Source organism: Aureococcus anophagefferens, assembly GCF_000186865.1.
Source record: "Aureococcus anophagefferens unplaced genomic scaffold AURANscaffold_21, whole genome shotgun sequence".
Classification (NCBI taxonomy): domain Eukaryota; class Pelagophyceae; order Pelagomonadales; family Pelagomonadaceae; genus Aureococcus; species Aureococcus anophagefferens.
Genome location: NW_008705581.1, coordinates 374,003 through 390,110, shown reverse-complemented (window position 1 = coordinate 390,110; position 16,108 = coordinate 374,003). Strand labels below are relative to the sequence as shown.

The 16,108-nt window shown below is 71.1% G+C and overlaps 4 protein-coding genes across 4 annotated transcripts; 3 read left to right on the top strand and 1 right to left on the bottom strand.

Moving 5' to 3' along the window:
• Nucleotides 1-7: 7 nt before the first annotated feature.
• On the top strand, nt 8-3,727 carry AURANDRAFT_72206 (hypothetical protein; the record flags this gene model as incomplete). Its single annotated transcript, XM_009041504.1, has 3 exons — nt 8-883; nt 1,184-2,545; nt 2,737-3,727. The coding sequence occupies 3 exons, from the start codon at nt 27-29 to the stop codon at nt 3,701-3,703; spliced, it is 3,186 nt and encodes a 1,061-aa protein (XP_009039752.1).
• A 1,871-nt stretch (nt 3,728-5,598) lies between these two features.
• Nucleotides 5,599-6,445, bottom strand: LHC30 (putative plastid light harvesting protein; the record flags this gene model as incomplete). The annotated part of the gene is made up of 1 exon (XM_009041441.1): nt 5,599-6,445. The coding sequence occupies one exon, from the start codon at nt 6,443-6,445 to the stop codon at nt 5,663-5,665; it is 783 nt and encodes a 260-aa protein (XP_009039689.1).
• Nucleotides 6,446-9,655: 3,210 nt separating this feature from the next.
• AURANDRAFT_30609 (hypothetical protein) lies at nt 9,656-9,937 on the top strand (the record flags this gene model as incomplete). The annotated part of the gene is made up of 1 exon (XM_009041505.1): nt 9,656-9,937. A coding segment is annotated over one exon (282 nt), but the record flags the coding sequence as incomplete, so codon positions are not given.
• Nucleotides 9,938-11,752: 1,815 nt separating this feature from the next.
• Nucleotides 11,753-12,127, top strand: AURANDRAFT_30588 (hypothetical protein; the record flags this gene model as incomplete). The annotated part of the gene is made up of 1 exon (XM_009041506.1): nt 11,753-12,127. A coding segment is annotated over one exon (375 nt), but the record flags the coding sequence as incomplete, so codon positions are not given.
• Between the last annotated feature and the right edge of the window lie 3,981 nt (nt 12,128-16,108).

Sequence of the window (16,108 nt, the reverse complement as noted above, 5' to 3'; positions counted from 1 at the left end):
ATTTGCCGAGCTATGGCCGCCCGGAGATGACGTCTCTCGTCGCGCGCGCCGACGACGCCATGGAAGGCGATAAGGCCGCGCGCTGCGACGCCGACGCGCGCCGCATCGCCGACGCCGCCATGGAAGGCGATAAGGCCGCGCGCTGCGACGCCGACGCGCGCCGCATCGCCGACGACTTCTGCGCGCGGCTGGCGGAGGCGTCGCGCGCCGGCGCGTCCGCCGTCGACGCCCTCGTGCTCGACCCGGCGCTGGCGGCGGCGCTGGCCGACGACAGCCTCGACGCGCTCGCGGCGCCCGTGCTCGACGCGGGCCTCGCCCGGAGCCTGCCCCTGCTCTCGGACGCGGCCGCCGCCGCCGTCGCCGCCGAGCTCTTCGGCGGCCCGCCGACCCCCTCCGCGGCGCCCGCGCGGGGCGCGCTGCCGGACGCGGCGCGGCCCGCCACGTCGGCCGTCGCCGGCGCGCTCCGGGACCGCGCGCTGCCGGCGCTCGGCCGGCTCTTCTCCGCCGCGCCGCTCGCGCCGCGCGGCCGCGCCTACACGCTTCGCTACGCGGCGCGCGCGCCCGCGGCCGACGGCGGCCGCGTGCACCGCATGCACCAGGACGACAGCGACCTGACCCTCGCCGTCGCCGTCGGCGGGCCCTGGCGGGGCGCGGACCTCACGTACGCGCGCGACGCGGCGGGCCGCCCGGGCACGCCGGAGCCGGGCGGCCGCGGCGTCGAGGCCGCGACGCACGCGCACGCGCCGGGCCGCGGCGTCGTCCACGTCGGCGACGCCTACCACCGCGTCGAGCCCCTCGCGAGCGGCGCGCGCGGCACGCTCGTCCTCATGAGCATGCGCGACGACGCGGCCTGGAAGCGGCGCTACTACGACGACGACGGGGAGTAGGCATGTGTTTTTTTTTTTTTTGGAGCTGGGCGGCGTTTAACGGCGTCGTGCCGGTGCGAGGGCGGAGTCCTTCGACGCCTACTTCGGATGGCGTCCATTTTTTTTTTTCAAAACACGCGGTTGAACGGCAAGCCACCCACCCACAATCCGAGAATTTGGGCCTTCGCGTTCACTGTTTCGCGTCGCGGGGCGACATCAACCCACCCCGCCGTGACAAGTGCATCCACGCGATAAGCCCGAGGGACCCACGACGGAAAGAAAATGCGCCGCGTCCTCCGCCTGGCGGTCATCCTCAGCGCCGCGGCCCTCTCCCCCTTCCGCGGGTTGAAGGGTTCGCTCGGCAAGCGGGACCGGAGTTCCTTCATCTCGCCCAAGGCGGCGGCCCCGGCGGCCGCGCCGCCGAAGACCCGGGGCCTCTTCGGCCGGCAAGGCGCGCGCGCGGCGCGGCCGCCGCGCCGCGCCGAGCTCGACGCGTCGACCGTGCTGCGCGCGGCGGCCGAGGCGACGCCCCCCCCCTCCGCCGACGAGCAGCTCGCGCTCCGGGCGACGCTCGCGGCCCTGCGCCACGAGCTCGACGCGCTCAGGGTGGCCTACCGGGATCTGGAGGGCGCGCACGCGGCCACGCGCCGGGAACTGGCGCGCGCGCGCGCGAACGTCACGGCCCTCGCCGCCGACGCGGCCAAGGCCGAGCGGCTCAAGCGGCGCATGCAGATCGAGGTGCACCAGCTGCGCGACGTCGCGCAGACGGCGACGACGAAGGCGCTCCGCGCGGACGCGGACGCGAAGCGCCTAGCGAGCCGGCGGCCCGCGACGCGCCCGGCGCCGGCGCCGGCGCCCGCCCCGCTCGAGGAGGCGCCGGGGGCGCTGACGCCCGAGGCGCGCGCGGCGCGGATCCGCGAGCGGACGCTCGCGGCGGCGATGGAGGCGCCGGAGCCGCCGGGCGCGCCGACGCCCCTCGAGCGCGCCGCGCGGCTCCGGGAGCGGACGCTCGCGGCGGCGGCAGAATTACCAGAGCAGCTGTCGCAGGAGGAGCGCGCCGCGCGGCTCCGGGAGCGGAGCCTGCGGAGCCGCGAGGCCAAGGCCCGCGCGCTCGGCGGCCGCGCGCCGCGGCGGCCCGCGGCGATCACGGGGTCGTTCCAGCGCGGCATGACCGCCGAGGAGGTGCGCACGCCCGCGCCCATCCTCGAGTCGCTCCACGCCGCGCCGCGCGCGGCCGCGCGCCGCGCGGCGCCCGCGCCGCCCGCGCCGCGGCCGTCGACGATCGTCCAGCGCCGCCCGATCCGGCCCGGCGGCGCCCGGCCCTTCGACTCGCTGCCCACGAAGCTCGCCCGCGGCTCGACGCTCTACCAGCAGCTGCAGATGGAGGCCGCGCGCGGCCGCGGCCTCGCGCGCGCCGAGCCCGCCGAGGCCCGGCGCGCGCGGCCGGGCCTGCTGCTCCCCTTCGAGTCCGACGTCTGGGGCTTCACGCCGGACCCGCCCAAGGCGCCGCCGCGCCGGCCGGCGCCGCGGACCGCGACGATCCTCGCGCGCATGGGCGGCGCCTCCGAGGTCTACCGCGAGGCCCAGCTCCGCCACGTCGCGGCGCGCAAGGCGGCGCCGCGCGCGGCGCGCAACGAGCCCGACGCCGCCGACGCCTACGACCCGCGGGGCATCGACGTGTAAGATTATAGGCTGTCGCTGTGTCTTCAACATCGCATGGTGTCGCCTCGTTGCCTTCCGGTTGCTGCTGACACAGAGCGTGAAGCACGATGGCCACGCGCGCCGTCCTCTGCCTGCTCCTCCTGGCGCCGGCCACGCCGCTGCGGCCCCTGCGCCCCGCGACGTCCCTGCGCCGGTCCCTGCGGCGCAGGTCCAACAGCGACGACCTGCTCTCGGAGGCGGCGCAGCTGCGCGCCGAGATCTCGGCCCTCGAGGCCGGCGCCGCCACGGCCGCGCCGCCGCCGGTCGTCGCGGCCGTCGCAGCCTCTGCTTCCGAGTTCGCGCCCGCCGCGGCGACGCGCGACGCGTTCCTCGCGACGCTCGGCAGCTTGAAGGCCGACGGCAAGGCGCCGGCGTGGGCGTCGCGGGAGCTCGTGGCCGCGGGCGCCGAGGTGCCGACGGAGGCGCGCGTGCGCGCCGCGACGGGCATCAACGGCGCCAAGGACCTCCTCGCGCAGGAGGAGGTCGGCAACGACGAACTGTTGCAGATCACGGCGTTCGTCTTCGTGACGTCGGCGATCCTCGCGGTCGGCAGCGGCGCGCTGATCGGCGGCAACCTCGGCGCGGCTTTCACGTATATCTTCGCCGTGCTGCCCATCATCTTTCTAGGGGTGGGCAGTTCGAGCCCCGGCGTGATTCTCGCCGTCTACGGCGCGACGAAGCAGGCGAAGGAGAACACGGCGCCGCGGCGCCGCCGCCACGAGGCCGCGCACCTGGTTGCCGGCTACGCGTTAGGCCTGCCCGTCGCCGCCTACGCCGACGACGCCGTCGAGTTCTACGACGGCCCGGGCCCGAAGAGCCGCGACGACGCGGAACGCCTCGCGTGCGTCGCGCTCGCCGGCGCCGTGGCGGAATGCGACGCGTTCGGCGAGGCCAAGGGCGCCCAGGACGACTTCGCGAACCTCCAGCGCCTCTTCGACCGCGTCGAGCCGCGCCTCACGCCCGCGGAGCAGCAGGCGGCGACGCGGCGCGGCGTGCTCAACGCCTACAGCGTCCTCTTCGGGAGCCGCGCGCGGCGGGACGCGTCCCTCGTCGACGCCGCGGACGACGCCATGGCGGCGGGCGCGTCGCTCCCGGAGCTCCTCGCCGCCGTCGAGGCCGCGGCCGCGGCCAAGTGAGACGCGCTAAGCAACTTAGGCGAGGTCCGCGTCGAGCTTCGCGCAGATGCGGCAGAGCGCGGTGTACTTGTAGGCCGTCATGTCGAGGGTCTTCTGGAAGGCCGCGCGCGCGGCGGGCGTGTCCCGGCCCGGCGACCGCCAGGCGAAGTGCGCGTCGTAGGCGGCCCGGTCCCGGGCCAAAACCCGGAGCCGCGCGGCGAGCTCCGCGACGTCGTCGCCGAAGTCGGAGAACTTGAGGACCGCGCCGCCTCCGGGCATGAGCCGGTCGACGCGCTCCGCGCCGCGGTAGAGCGGCAGCGCGCCGGCTAAGATCGCGTCGTAGACCTTCTCCGACACGTAGTCCTTGACGATCGCGTTCTCGAAGGCCAACGCGAACTTGTAGCGCGCGAGGAGCTTCCGCTTCGCGTCGCCGCGGTTCTCGCCCTTTTTGAGCTTCGGCTCGTCGATGTTGTGGAGGCACTTGCCGTAGGAGTGGACCGGGTAGGACCGGTTCAGCGCGGCCAGGAGGCGCAGCCGCTCCTCCGCGCCCGCGTTCTTGCAGTTGGACACGAACGCGGCGACGGCGTCGTCGCGCTGGCCCCAGGGCAGCCCCTTGGCCGGCTCGAAGTAGTGGGGCGCGTCCCAGTGCGGGTGGATGGAGATCATGGGCAGCGTGCTGTCCAGGTCGTACGTCATGACGTAGTCGAAGCGCCGGACGTAGTTCTTGTTGCGGAGGAGCGGCGCGTACTTCTCCTGCTCGAGGCTCACGAGCATGTACTTGGCGTTCTTCGGCTTCTTCGCGGGGAAGTCCGCGGCGCTGTGCGTCTTGGCGTGGAAGAGGACGCCGTGCGCCCGGTCGAGGCCCCGCCGGCCCTCGCTGAAGACGCACTCCGTCGAGCACTTGCTCCGCGCGTCCGTCACAAAGTCGGGCCGCAGCCAGTCGAGGTAGCCCTTGATCTTGTTGTAGACGACGACGCGGATGGTCCGGCGGGGGGCGCTGCTCGCCGGGTCCCGCAGGTAGGGCAGCGGCCGCGCCGTGCCGTTCGCGGGCCGCGGCGGCGGCGGCGGCGCGGCCGGCGCCGCGCGCGCGGCCGCGGCCGGCGCCGCGGCCGGCGCCGCGGGTGCGACCGGCGCGACCGGCGCCGCGGGCGCCGAGCTCCGCGCGCTCAGCTCCGCCGCGGCCTCGATGGCCGCCTGGCGCATGTCGCGCTCGTGGCGCGCGCGGTGCTCCGAGAGCTCGAGCTGGGCGAAGGTGAGCTGCTTCTCGAGGAGGCCCGCCTCGAAGCGCGTCCGCGCGAGGTCGCGGCCGTCGCGCGCCGCCTCCCGGCGCTGGACGCGCACGCAGAGCAGCGCGACGAGCAGGCCCGCGGCGACGGCGCCGGCGCGCTGCAGCCCCATAGCTGCCCCAATTAAGGCCCGGATCGTTGATGTTTGGTGTGTGGTTTGAGACTGTTGAAAACGAATGGTGTGTGGTTTGGAGGCATCAAAAATCGACAATTGATGTGTGGTTTGGGGGCCGCGAGACGGCAGCAGCACGTTCGGCGCGCGTTCTCAGCCACAATGGTGTGTGGTTTGGGCTGCCAGCATTCGAGTGGTTTGTGGTGTGAGCTCAGCGACTCGGAATCACATCACCGAGCCGGGTCGTCCAATTGATTCATCAACCGGCCCACGCTCCGCCGGGGGTTCGCGAGACGACGTCGACGGGGGCGGCTGCGGTCTTACTGCAGTCGATGGCAAGTCTCCGGGGACGGGCGAGACCGTCCCCGCCGAGCGACCACCGCGGCTCGTCGACCGCGGCGCGGTCGGAGCCCCCGGGCCCGAGTCGTCGCCGGTCGGCGGCGCCACGGCCGCAGCCGCGCCCCGGAGCAAGTGACACCAGCTGCGCCTTACGTAGGAGCGTCCATCGAGCGAGGTCCGCGTCGCGCGTCGACGGCGCCGGCCGGAGCGGCGGCCGCGGGCCCTCGCGTCGACGACCGTCGCCTATTGCGGGAGGAGCGTGAAGTCGCCGGAGAAGGGGATCATGGTGTTGATGTCGGAGTGGGGGAAGGTCGGGATGGACGAGAGGAGGGGCACGGAGCCCGGGACCTTGGACTCGGCGATGAAGCCGAAGATGCCGAACATGGCCGCGCGGCCGTTGAGGATCTCCGACTTGAGGCCGCGCGCGCGCTTCTCCGCGGACCGGTCGCGCATGCCGAAGTTGAAGGGGTCGTAGAGGTTGAGCACGAGCTGGCCGTTGTTCTTGCCGCGGATCTCGGGGTAGTAGCCCGGCACGCCGCCCTTCATGTAGTGCACGTAGGAGTCGTCGCCCGCGCCCTCGCCGTAGGACTCGAGCATGCCGATGGCGATGAAGATCTGGAGCTTGCCCAGGAGGGGGATGTTCGCCCACTGCTCCTGGGGCGACACGTTGGCCACGTAGCCCCGGTACGGCGCGAACGTGTGCTCGCCCGCGACGAGCGGCGTCGACTGCGCGATGAAGCCGAGGAACGCGGCCATGGCGACGCGGCCGTGCTTGATCTCCGCGTGGCGCAGGAAGGCCACCGTGGCGTCGTTGCCCACCGTGGCGTCGACGTTGCCGAGGGCGTAGTCCTGGTCCGCGAGGCCCAGGGGATCCCAGAAGGACGTGCCCGGGCCCGGGAGGCTGTCGGCGAGGGCGAGGAGGTCCTCCTTGCCGCCGTTGAGGGCGCTGGACGACGACCGCGTCACGGGCGCCACGTAGGCGGCCGCGCCGGAGAGGCAGAGGGCGAGCGCGAGTTTCGAGGCCATATTTTGTTGATGTGCTGTGATCTGCTCGACGAAGCGATCCTTTGGTGTCGAAGCCATCCTCGGCAACGTCGCCTCGTATCTTTTTGGGCGGTGCCCAAACGCACGGATCGTGAGGCTGCCCTTGAAAAAGCCGCATCTTTTTTATGTGCCGACGCAGAAACCTTGAGGTCGTCGGTTGCCGTAGCGATGACGTCCTCGGCTCAGAGCTTCATGAGGACGGGATCCCCATCGAAGCCTCGACGGTCGGTTGCCGTGCCCGTCGAACAACTCCATCGCCCGCCTCCGAGGCATCGCTGCGGACCGACAGCGCTGCCCCCGAGCCGGCCGACCGGCGGGCGTTCGACGAGCGGCGGCGCCGCCGCCATGGGGCCCGCGCGGTCCCCGGCGCGGGACGCCGGGGCTGCCCCCCGGGTGAAGAAGAGCCGGACGATGAAGGGCGCGGCGCTGCCCGCGGAGCAGGCCCTGGCCCGCCAGATGTGGCTCGCCGACTCGCTGACGTCGCTGCGGTCGCTGCTCGCGGCCCCGGGGCCCTTCCGCGACGCGTTCCGCGCCTTCCTCGCAGCGGACCGCGCCGACGCCGAGCTCGACTTCTACGTCGGCGTCCTCGCCATGCGCGCCCTGGACGACGCCGGCGACGCCGACGACAAGGCCGACGAGCTCCACGAGCTCTACCTCGCCGACGTCGGCGACGGCATCGGCCAGCAGCAGCGCACGAAGGCGACGCAGCGCCTCTGGGCGACCGCGCGGAAGAAGGGCAACGCCGCGTCCGGCAGCGTGCGGCGCACCGTGGAGAAGGAGGCCGAGCGGACGCTCCAGAGCCTCGCCTTCGACGCGTTCCCCCGGTTCCTGAAGACGGATCTCTGCTCCAAGGCCATGAAGGCCATGAAGAAGAGCGGCGGCAAGTCGGCGACGGACGCGGCCCTCGCGGACAACCTCGAGAAGATGGGCTCCATGGCGCCCCAGGACGCCGACGAGTGGCTGTCGTCGTTCATCTCCTTCGCCGAGACCTGGCCCGCGTGCATCGTCGTGAGCGACATGACGATCCCCGGCGCGCCGATGGTCTACGTGAACCCCGAGTTCTGCCGCGTGACCGAGTACCCGCGCGAGGAGGCCGTCGGGCGGAACTGCCGCTTCCTCCAGGGCCCCGACACGGAGCCGGAGTCCATCCAGGTCATCCAGGAGACGCTCTGCAAGGGCGAGGACTGCCACGTGCTCCTCACGAACTACCGCAAGTCGGGCGACAAGTTCAAGAACCTCCTCTCCATGCGGCCCGTCTACGACGCGGACGACGTCTACCGGTACACGATCGGCGTCCAGTTCGAGGTCGAGAAGGACAACAGCCCGGCCAAGCTCCAGCAGCTCAACAAGCTCCTCCAGATGCTCCCGAAGAAGCTCAACCTCCGCAGCGCCAAGGTCGCGCGCGATCGCGGCCGCCTCGCCGCCCGGACCGACGGCGGCGCCAATGGAGCTCTTGTTGCTGAAAAGGAAGAGCGAAGACATGGAAGGAAAGACGAGTCGGAGTGGGCAGCTTCAATCTTTGCCCTCACGCGGATCCGGTGGCTCGCGTCCGCCGTGGCGACTGTGCGAGGACTCGTGCAGGACGCGGCGATGGGGAAGATGCTCGCGGACTTCGCGGCCGAGCACGGCTCGCCCCTCACGCAGACGCACGTCCAGTTCGCTCGGGAGGCGGCCGACGTCCTGCGGGACGACCTCGAGAGCAAGGCGTCGAAGAAGCAGCTGCGCAAGCTCCATCTCCGCATGCGGCACAACCCGATCTTCTACTGCACGCGGACGGAGATCGTCATCGGCGACATCGACGAGACGGCCTGGGAGCCGATCCGCAAGGAGGTCGCCTGGGGCCTCGACGTGTCGACCAAGTTCCTCGCCGCGGACCTCCTCCCGCGCGTCCTCCGCTCCGAGACGGGCCGCTCCATCGTCGAGCACGTGCGCCGACAAGAGCAAATACATGAGACGCAGGTCATTCATACTTGCGCCCACGGCGTGTCGACGGAGACGAGCGACGAGCGGTACTGGCTGGACATGTTCTCGGGGGTCGCGTCGTCGCTCGAGGACGTCGGCGTCGTCGTGTCGGACATGCGGGTGCCCGGGATCCCGCTGGTGGCCATCAACGAGCCCGGGTTCCGGAACCAGACGGGCTACGGCCCGGAGCAGATCGGGAAGAAGTGCACCTTCCTCCAGGGCCCCGAGACGGAGCAGTACCTCATCGACGAGATCGTGGACGCGCTGCGCGAGTGCAAGGGCCTCGCGGTGAAGCTGACGAACGTGAAGAAGGACGGGTCGGCGTTCCAGTGCTACCTGGCGCTGCACCCTGTCTTCGGCGCCAACGGCGAGTACCTCTACCAGGTCGGCGCCCAGGTCGACATGACGGGCCGCCCGAGCGACGTCTGCGCGCAGCTCAAGACGCTCGAGCTCCTGCTCCAGCTGCTGCCGTCGAGCATCTTGTGCCGTTCCGAGGCGGACATGCAGCGCGGCGTCATGGCCCTCAGCGCGAGCGGCGACACGTCGGCCTTGGCGCTGCCGTCGCCGCCCCCGGTCGACGCTCCGGTCGACGCGGATGTCCGCGCTGCTGTCAGAGAAACAGTCGAAACAGCAACCGGCGAGAATCGCGACATGTACGGGAAGAAGCTTGGCGAAAAGCACGCGAGCGCGCTTCGGAAGCTGAACAAGAGCGCGTGGCTCACGGACGCGGACCGGTCGATGCGCGTCCTGCTCGGCCGCGAGGACGCGCGGGCCGCGTTCAAGTCGTTCCTCGCGAGCGAGTACAACGAGCAGGCCCTCGACTTCTACCTCGAGGCGCAGAAGCTCGTCAAGCTGGCCCCGAACCAGCAGGCCAGCGAGGCGCAGCGACTGTTGGACACGTACATGGGCGCGGCTCCCCCGAAAAAGGGGTCGCGCGGCATCGGCCAGCAAGACCGCACCAAGGCGACGTCGACGCTGTGGGACGGCGCGAAGAAGGGGAGCGTCAAGTCGAAGACCGACGCGTACGTGGCCGTCCAGAAGGAGGCGCAGAACACGTTCAAGATGCTCGTCGTCGACAGCTTCCCTCGTTTCGTGCAGAGCAGCTACGCCAAGTCGCTCGGCGCGTCCTTGGCGGGCCCGGACCTCGCCAAGGTCCGCGACGCGGACGAGTGGCTGAGCGCCTTCACGCAGATCGCCGAGACCTGGCCCGCGTGCATCGTCGTGAGCGACATGACGATCCCCGGCGCGCCGATGGTCTACGTGAACCCCGAGTTCTGCCGCGTGACCGAGTACACGACGGCCGAGGCCGTCGGAAGGAACTGCCGCTTCCTCCAGGGCCCCGACACGGAGCCGGAGTCCATCGGCGTCATCCAGCGCACCCTGGGCAAGTGCGAGGACTGCCACGTGCTCCTGACGAACTATCGCAAGTCGGGCGAGAAGTTCAAGAACCTCCTCTCCATGCGGCCGGTGCTGGATGCGGACGACGTCTACCGGTTCGTGATCGGCGTCCAGTTCGAGGTCATCGAGGACGACAACTTGCCCATGCGGCTCGGCCAGCTGGACAAGCTGCTGCGCATGCTGCCGAAGAAGCTGCCGGTGCGCGGGGGCACTCGCAAGGTCGAGGTCGAGGAGACCCGGGCGGTGGAGATGACGGAGGAGCACTGCGTGGCGTCCATGTTCGCGACGACGAAGCTCAAGTGGCTCTCGAAGCCCGCGGAGGCCGTGCGCGGCCTCGTGAGCGACCCGGAGAGCGCGGCCGCGCTCGAGCGGTTTGCCGCGAGTAAGTCGCCCCTGGGCCTGTGCGCGGTCAAGTTCCTCCAGGACGCGGACGCGCTGTCGCGGGTCAAGGGCCGCCGCCGGGACAAGTTGGCGCGGAAGCTGTTCATGCGGATGTGGCAGAATCCGCTCTTCTACTGCACGACGACGGAGATAGTCATCGGAGACATCGACACGACGGACTGGGCCCCGATCCTCAAGGACGTCAAGCAGTGGTCGGCGCGCTGGCAGGACATCGTCGGCGAGTGCTGCCTCCGCCCCTTCCTCGACTCCGAGGAGGGAGCGCGCGCGGTGCTCGCGTTCCGCGAGCGGGAGCGGTCGGCGCCTCCGCCGGAGGAGGACGAGGCGCCCCTGCTGTCGACGAGCGCTCTGGGCCTCGATGCGCGGAGCGGCACGTTCTGGCTCGGCATGGTCGACGCGATGAGCGCGAGCATGGCCGACGTCGGGCTCGTCGTGTCGGACATGCGCGTCCCGGGGATCCCGCTCTGCCTCATCAACGAGGGCTTCGAGGCGACGACGGGCTACGGGAAGGACATGGTCGGGCAGAAGTGCAGCTTCCTCCAGGGCGCGGAGACGCCGACGTACCTCATCGAGGAGATCGTCGACGCCCTGCGGGGCGGCGAGTCGCTCGTCGTCAAGCTGCCGAACTACAAGCGCGACGGGGAGTCGTTCCAGTGCCTGCTGACGCTCAAGCCCGTCTTCGACGCCTGGGACAAGTACAGCTACTGCGTCGGAGCCCAGGTGGACCTGACGGACGCGTCGGTGCCCGTGGACCGGCTCGTCTCGCGCCTCCGCGCGATGTCGGACGTCGGCCGCGTCCTCCCCGAGGGCATGGGCGGCAAGCGGTTCCGCACGGACCACACGGAGGAGGTCGTCTCCTCGGTCCGTGACGTCACCGTTGTGCCCCTGAACAAGTCCGGCGAGAAGATCACATACCTGACGCCGTCCTTCGATTCCGACGTCGCCGCCCCGGCGACGTTCGTCGAACCCAAACACGCCAAGAAGTCGAAGCACATCAAGGGCACGAGGCTCAAGCGGTCGTCGAAGCAGAAGGTCCTCGCCCAGCAGATGTGGCTCGCCGACTCGCTCACGTCGCTGCGGTCGCTGATCGCGGCCCCCGGACCCTTCCGCGACGCGTTCCGCAAGTTCCTCGAGACGGAGCAAGCGGACGCGGAGCTCGCGTTCTACGTCGACGTCCTCGACATGCGCGCTACAGACGACGCCGCGGCGAAGGAGAAGAAGGCGGAGGAGCTCCACGAGCTCTACCTCGCGGAGGTCGGCGACGGCATCGGCCAGCAGCAGCGCACGAAGGCGACGCAACGGCTCTGGGCCTCCGCGCAACAAAAAGGGAATTCTCTGACGGGGCGGGCCGTGATGAAAGCCGTAGAAAAAGAAGCCGAGCGGACCCTCTCGAGCCTGGCCTTCGACGCGTTCCCCCGCTTCCTGAAGACGGACTTTTGCTCCAAGGCTATGCAAGAAATGAGGCAGAGCGGAGGTGGCAAGTCGGCGACGGACGCGGCCCTCGCGGACAACCTCGAGAAGATGGGCTCCATGGCGCCCCAGGACGCCGACGAGTGGCTGTCGTCGTTCATCACATTTGCTGAGACCTGGCCCGCGTGCATCGTCGTGAGCGACATGACGATCCCCGGCGCGCCGATGGTCTACGTGAACCCCGAGTTCTGCCGCGTGACCGAGTACCCGCGCGAGGAGGCCGTCGGGCGGAACTGCCGCTTCCTCCAGGGCCCCGACACGGAGCCAGAGTCGATCCAGGTCATCCAGGAGACGCTCTGCAAGGGCGAGGACTGCCACGTGCTCCTCACGAACTACCGCAAGTCGGGCGACAAGTTCAAGAACCTCCTCTCCATGCGGCCCGTCTACGACGCGGACGACGTCTACCGGTACACGATCGGCGTCCAGTTCGAGGTCGAGAAGGACAACAGCCCGGCCAAGCTCCAGCAGCTCAACAAGCTCCTCCAGATGCTCCCGAAGAAGCTCAACCTCCGCAGCGCCAAGGTCGCGCGCGACCGCGGCCTCCTCGCCGCCCGGACCGACGGCGGCGCCAACGGCGCTTTGGTTTCTCAACCCTCTGCTGCTATTGCGACGCCGAAGATCGAGTCTTCCTGGAGCGCGACAGTGTTCGCTCTCACGCGGATCCGGTGGCTCGCGTCCGCCGAGGCCTCGGAGGACACGGTGCGAGGACTCGTGCAGGACGCGGCGATGGGCAAGATGCTCGCGGACTTTGCGGCCGAGCACGGCTCGCCCCTCACGCAGACGCACGTCCAGTTCGCTCGGGAGGCGGCCGACGTCCTGCGGGACGACCTCGAGAGCAAGGCGTCGAAGAAGCAGCTGCGCAAGCTCCATCTCCGCATGCGGCACAACCCGATCTTCTACTGCACGCGGACGGAGATCGTCATCGGCGACATCGACGAGACGGCCTGGGAGCCGATCCGCAAGGAGGTCGCCTGGGGCCTCGACGTGTCGACCAAGTTCCTCGCCGCGGACCTCCTCCCGCGCGTCCTCCGCTCCGAGACGGGCCGCTCCATCGTCGAGCACGTGCGCCATTCCGAGCTCAAGGGCCTCGAGACGCACCTCCACACGTGCGCCCACGGCGTGTCGACGGAGACGAGCGACGAGCGGTACTGGCTGGACATGTTCTCGGGGGTCGCGTCGTCGCTCGAGGACGTCGGCGTCGTCGTGTCGGACATGCGGGTGCCCGGGATCCCGCTGGTGGCCATCAACGAGCCCGGGTTCCGGAACCAGACGGGCTACGGCCCGGAGCAGATCGGGAAGAAGTGCACCTTCCTCCAGGGCCCCGAGACGGAGCAGTACCTCATCGACGAGATCGTGGACGCGCTGCGCGAGTGCAAGGGCCTCGCGGTGAAGCTGACGAACGTGAAGAAGGACGGGTCGGCGTTCCAGTGCTACCTGGCGCTGCACCCGGTCTTCGGCGCCAACGGCGAGTACCTCTACCAGGTCGGCGCCCAGGTCGACATGACGGGCCGCCCGAGCGACGTCTGCGCGCAGCTCAAGACGCTCGAGCTCCTGCTCTCGCTGCTCCCGTCGAGCCTGCTCTGCGACTCGTCGTCGGACTACCGGCGCGTGCTGCGCCTGACGCCCAACGGCGGCGACTGCAGCGGGGACGCGCTCCCCGCGCCGCCCGCGGCCGCGCCGCGCGCCGCGGCGTCGCCCGCGCCGCCCGTGCGGACGGCCGCGGGCGAGGACCGCGACATGTACGGGAAGAAGCTGGGCAAGAAGCACGCCGACGCGCTCCTGAAGCTCAACGAGAGCGCCTGGCTCACGGACGCCGACGCGTCGCTCCGGGCCCTGCTGTCGAAGATGGAGGGCCGCGCGGCGTTCACGGCGTTCCTCGCGACGGAGTACAACGAGCAGTCGCTCGACTTCGTCCTCGAGGCGCAGAAGCTGAGCCGCAAGAAGCTCAACGAGAAGAAGCAGGTCCAGGAGGCCCAGGTCCTCTACGACAAGTACCTCGCGAAGAACCCGGGCAACCGCGACGGCTCGCGCGGCATCGGCCAGGCCGATCGGACGCGCGCGACGGGCAAGCTCTGGGAGAAGACGACGCCCCAGGCCATGAAGCTCGCGAACGCGCCCGTGGCGGCCGACGACCTCTTCATGCACGTCCTCAACGAGGCCGACGACGTCTGGCGCATGCTCATCGTCGACAGCTTCCCTCGCTTCGTGGCGTCCAAGCACGCGGCGTCGATGGGGACGATCGCGCACGCGGCCCTCGCCCAGGTCCGCGACACGGACGAGTGGCTGGGCGCCTTCGCGCAGATCGCCGAGACCTGGCCCGCGTGCATCGTCGTGAGCGACATGACGATCCCCGGCGCGCCGATGGTCTACGTGAACCCCGAGTTCTGCCGCGTGACCGAGTACACGACGGAGGAGGCCGTCGGGCGGAACTGCCGCTTCCTCCAGGGCCCCGACACGGAGCCCGAGTCCATCGGCGTCATCCAGCGCACCCTGGGCAAGTGCGAGGACTGCCACGTGCTCCTCACGAACTACCGTAAGTCGGGCAAGAAGTTCAAGAACCTGCTCTCCATGCGGCCGGTGCTGGATGCGGACGACGTCTACCGGTTCGTGATCGGCGTCCAGTTCGAGGTCATCGAGGACGACAACTTGCCCATGCGGCTGGGCCAGCTGGACAAGCTGCTGCGCATGCTGCCGAAGAAGCTGCCGGTGCGCGGGGGCACTCGCAAGGTCGAGGTCGAGGAGACCCGGGCGGTGGAGATGACGGAGGAGCACTGCGTGGCGTCCATGTTCGCGACGACGAAGCTCAAGTGGCTCTCGAAGCCCGCGGAGGCCGTGCGCGGCCTCGCGAGCGACCCGGAGAGCGCGGCCGCGCTCGAGCGGTTCGCGGAACAGAGGTCGCCCCTGGCCCTGTGCGCGGTCAAGTTCCTCCAGGACGCCGACGCGCTCGAGCGCGCCACGGGCCGGCGGCGAAGCGCGCTGGCGCGCAAGCTGTTCATGCGGATGTGGCAGAATCCGCTCTTCTACTGCACGACGACGGAGATCGTCATCGGAGACATCGACACGACGGACTGGGCCCCGATCCTCAAGGACGTCAAGCAGTGGTCAGCGCGCTGGCAGGACATCGTCGGCGAGTGCTGCCTCCGGCCCTTCCTCGACTCGGAGGAGGGCGCGCGCGCGGTCCTCGCGTTCCGCGAGCGGGAGCGGTCGGCGCCTCCGCCGGAGGAGGACGAGGCGCCCCTGCTGTCGACGACGGCCATGGGTCTCGACGCGCGGAGCGGCACGTTCTGGCTCGGCATGGTCGACGCGATGAGCGCGAGCATGGCCGACGTCGGGCTCGTCGTGTCGGACATGCGCGTCCCGGGGATCCCGCTCTGCCTCATCAACGAGGGCTTCGAGGCGACGACGGGCTACGGGAAGGACATGGTCGGGCAGAAGTGCAGCTTCCTCCAGGGCGCGGAGACGCCGACGTACCTCATCGAGGAGATCGTCGACGCCCTGCGGGGCGGCGAGTCGCTCGTCGTCAAGCTGCCGAACTACAAGCGCGACGGGTCGACGTTCCAGTGCCTGCTGACGCTCCAGCCCGTCTTCGACGCGCAAGACACGTACTGCTACTGCGTCGGACTCCAGGTGGACCTGACGGACGCGTCGGCGCCCGTGGACCGGCTCGTCGCGCGCCTCCGCGCGATGTCGGACGTCGGCCGCGTCCTGCCCGAGTGCGTGGGCGGCGCGCGCGCCGCGCGCGCGGCGGCGCCCGCGCCCGCGGCCAAGGCCTGGGGCACGCCCCGGGAGGCGTCGACGCCGGAGCGCCGCGCGGGCGCCGCGCCGCTCCGCGTCGACACTGCGCGCGCGATCGTCGTGAGCACGGACGACGAGGCGTCGGTCAAGTCGCTCGGCGGCTTCGACGAGGACCCCTACGAGGACGACTTCGCCAAGGCGCCGCCGCGCAAGGTGCGCATCGAGAGCCCCGCGCGGCCGCCGCCCAAGTCCGCGGCGGCCGCGCCGCGCAAGGCGAGCCCGCCCGCGCGGCCGCCGCCGCGGTCCGCGGCCGCGGCGCCGCGGCGCCCCGCGACCGCGCCCGCGCGGCCGCCGGCCGGCGACGAGTCGTCGACGGACGACGAGCCGCGCGCGCACGCCGCCGGCGCCACGTCGCCCGCCGACGACGACACGGTGGACTGGGACGACGAGCCGCTCGCCTGCCGGCCCCGCGCGCCGGCGCGGCCGCGCCGCCCGAGCGCCGCGTCCGTCGACGACGACACCGTCGACATGAGCCGCGCGCCGCGCATCGCGACGCTCGCGGACCTCCAGGGCTACGGCGAGATCGGCGACGACGGCGCGGCGAAGCTCTACCCCAAGGAGGACCACGAGCAGAAGCCGCGGCGGCCGCCGGGCGCGCGGCCGAACGCGCGGCCCAAGAGC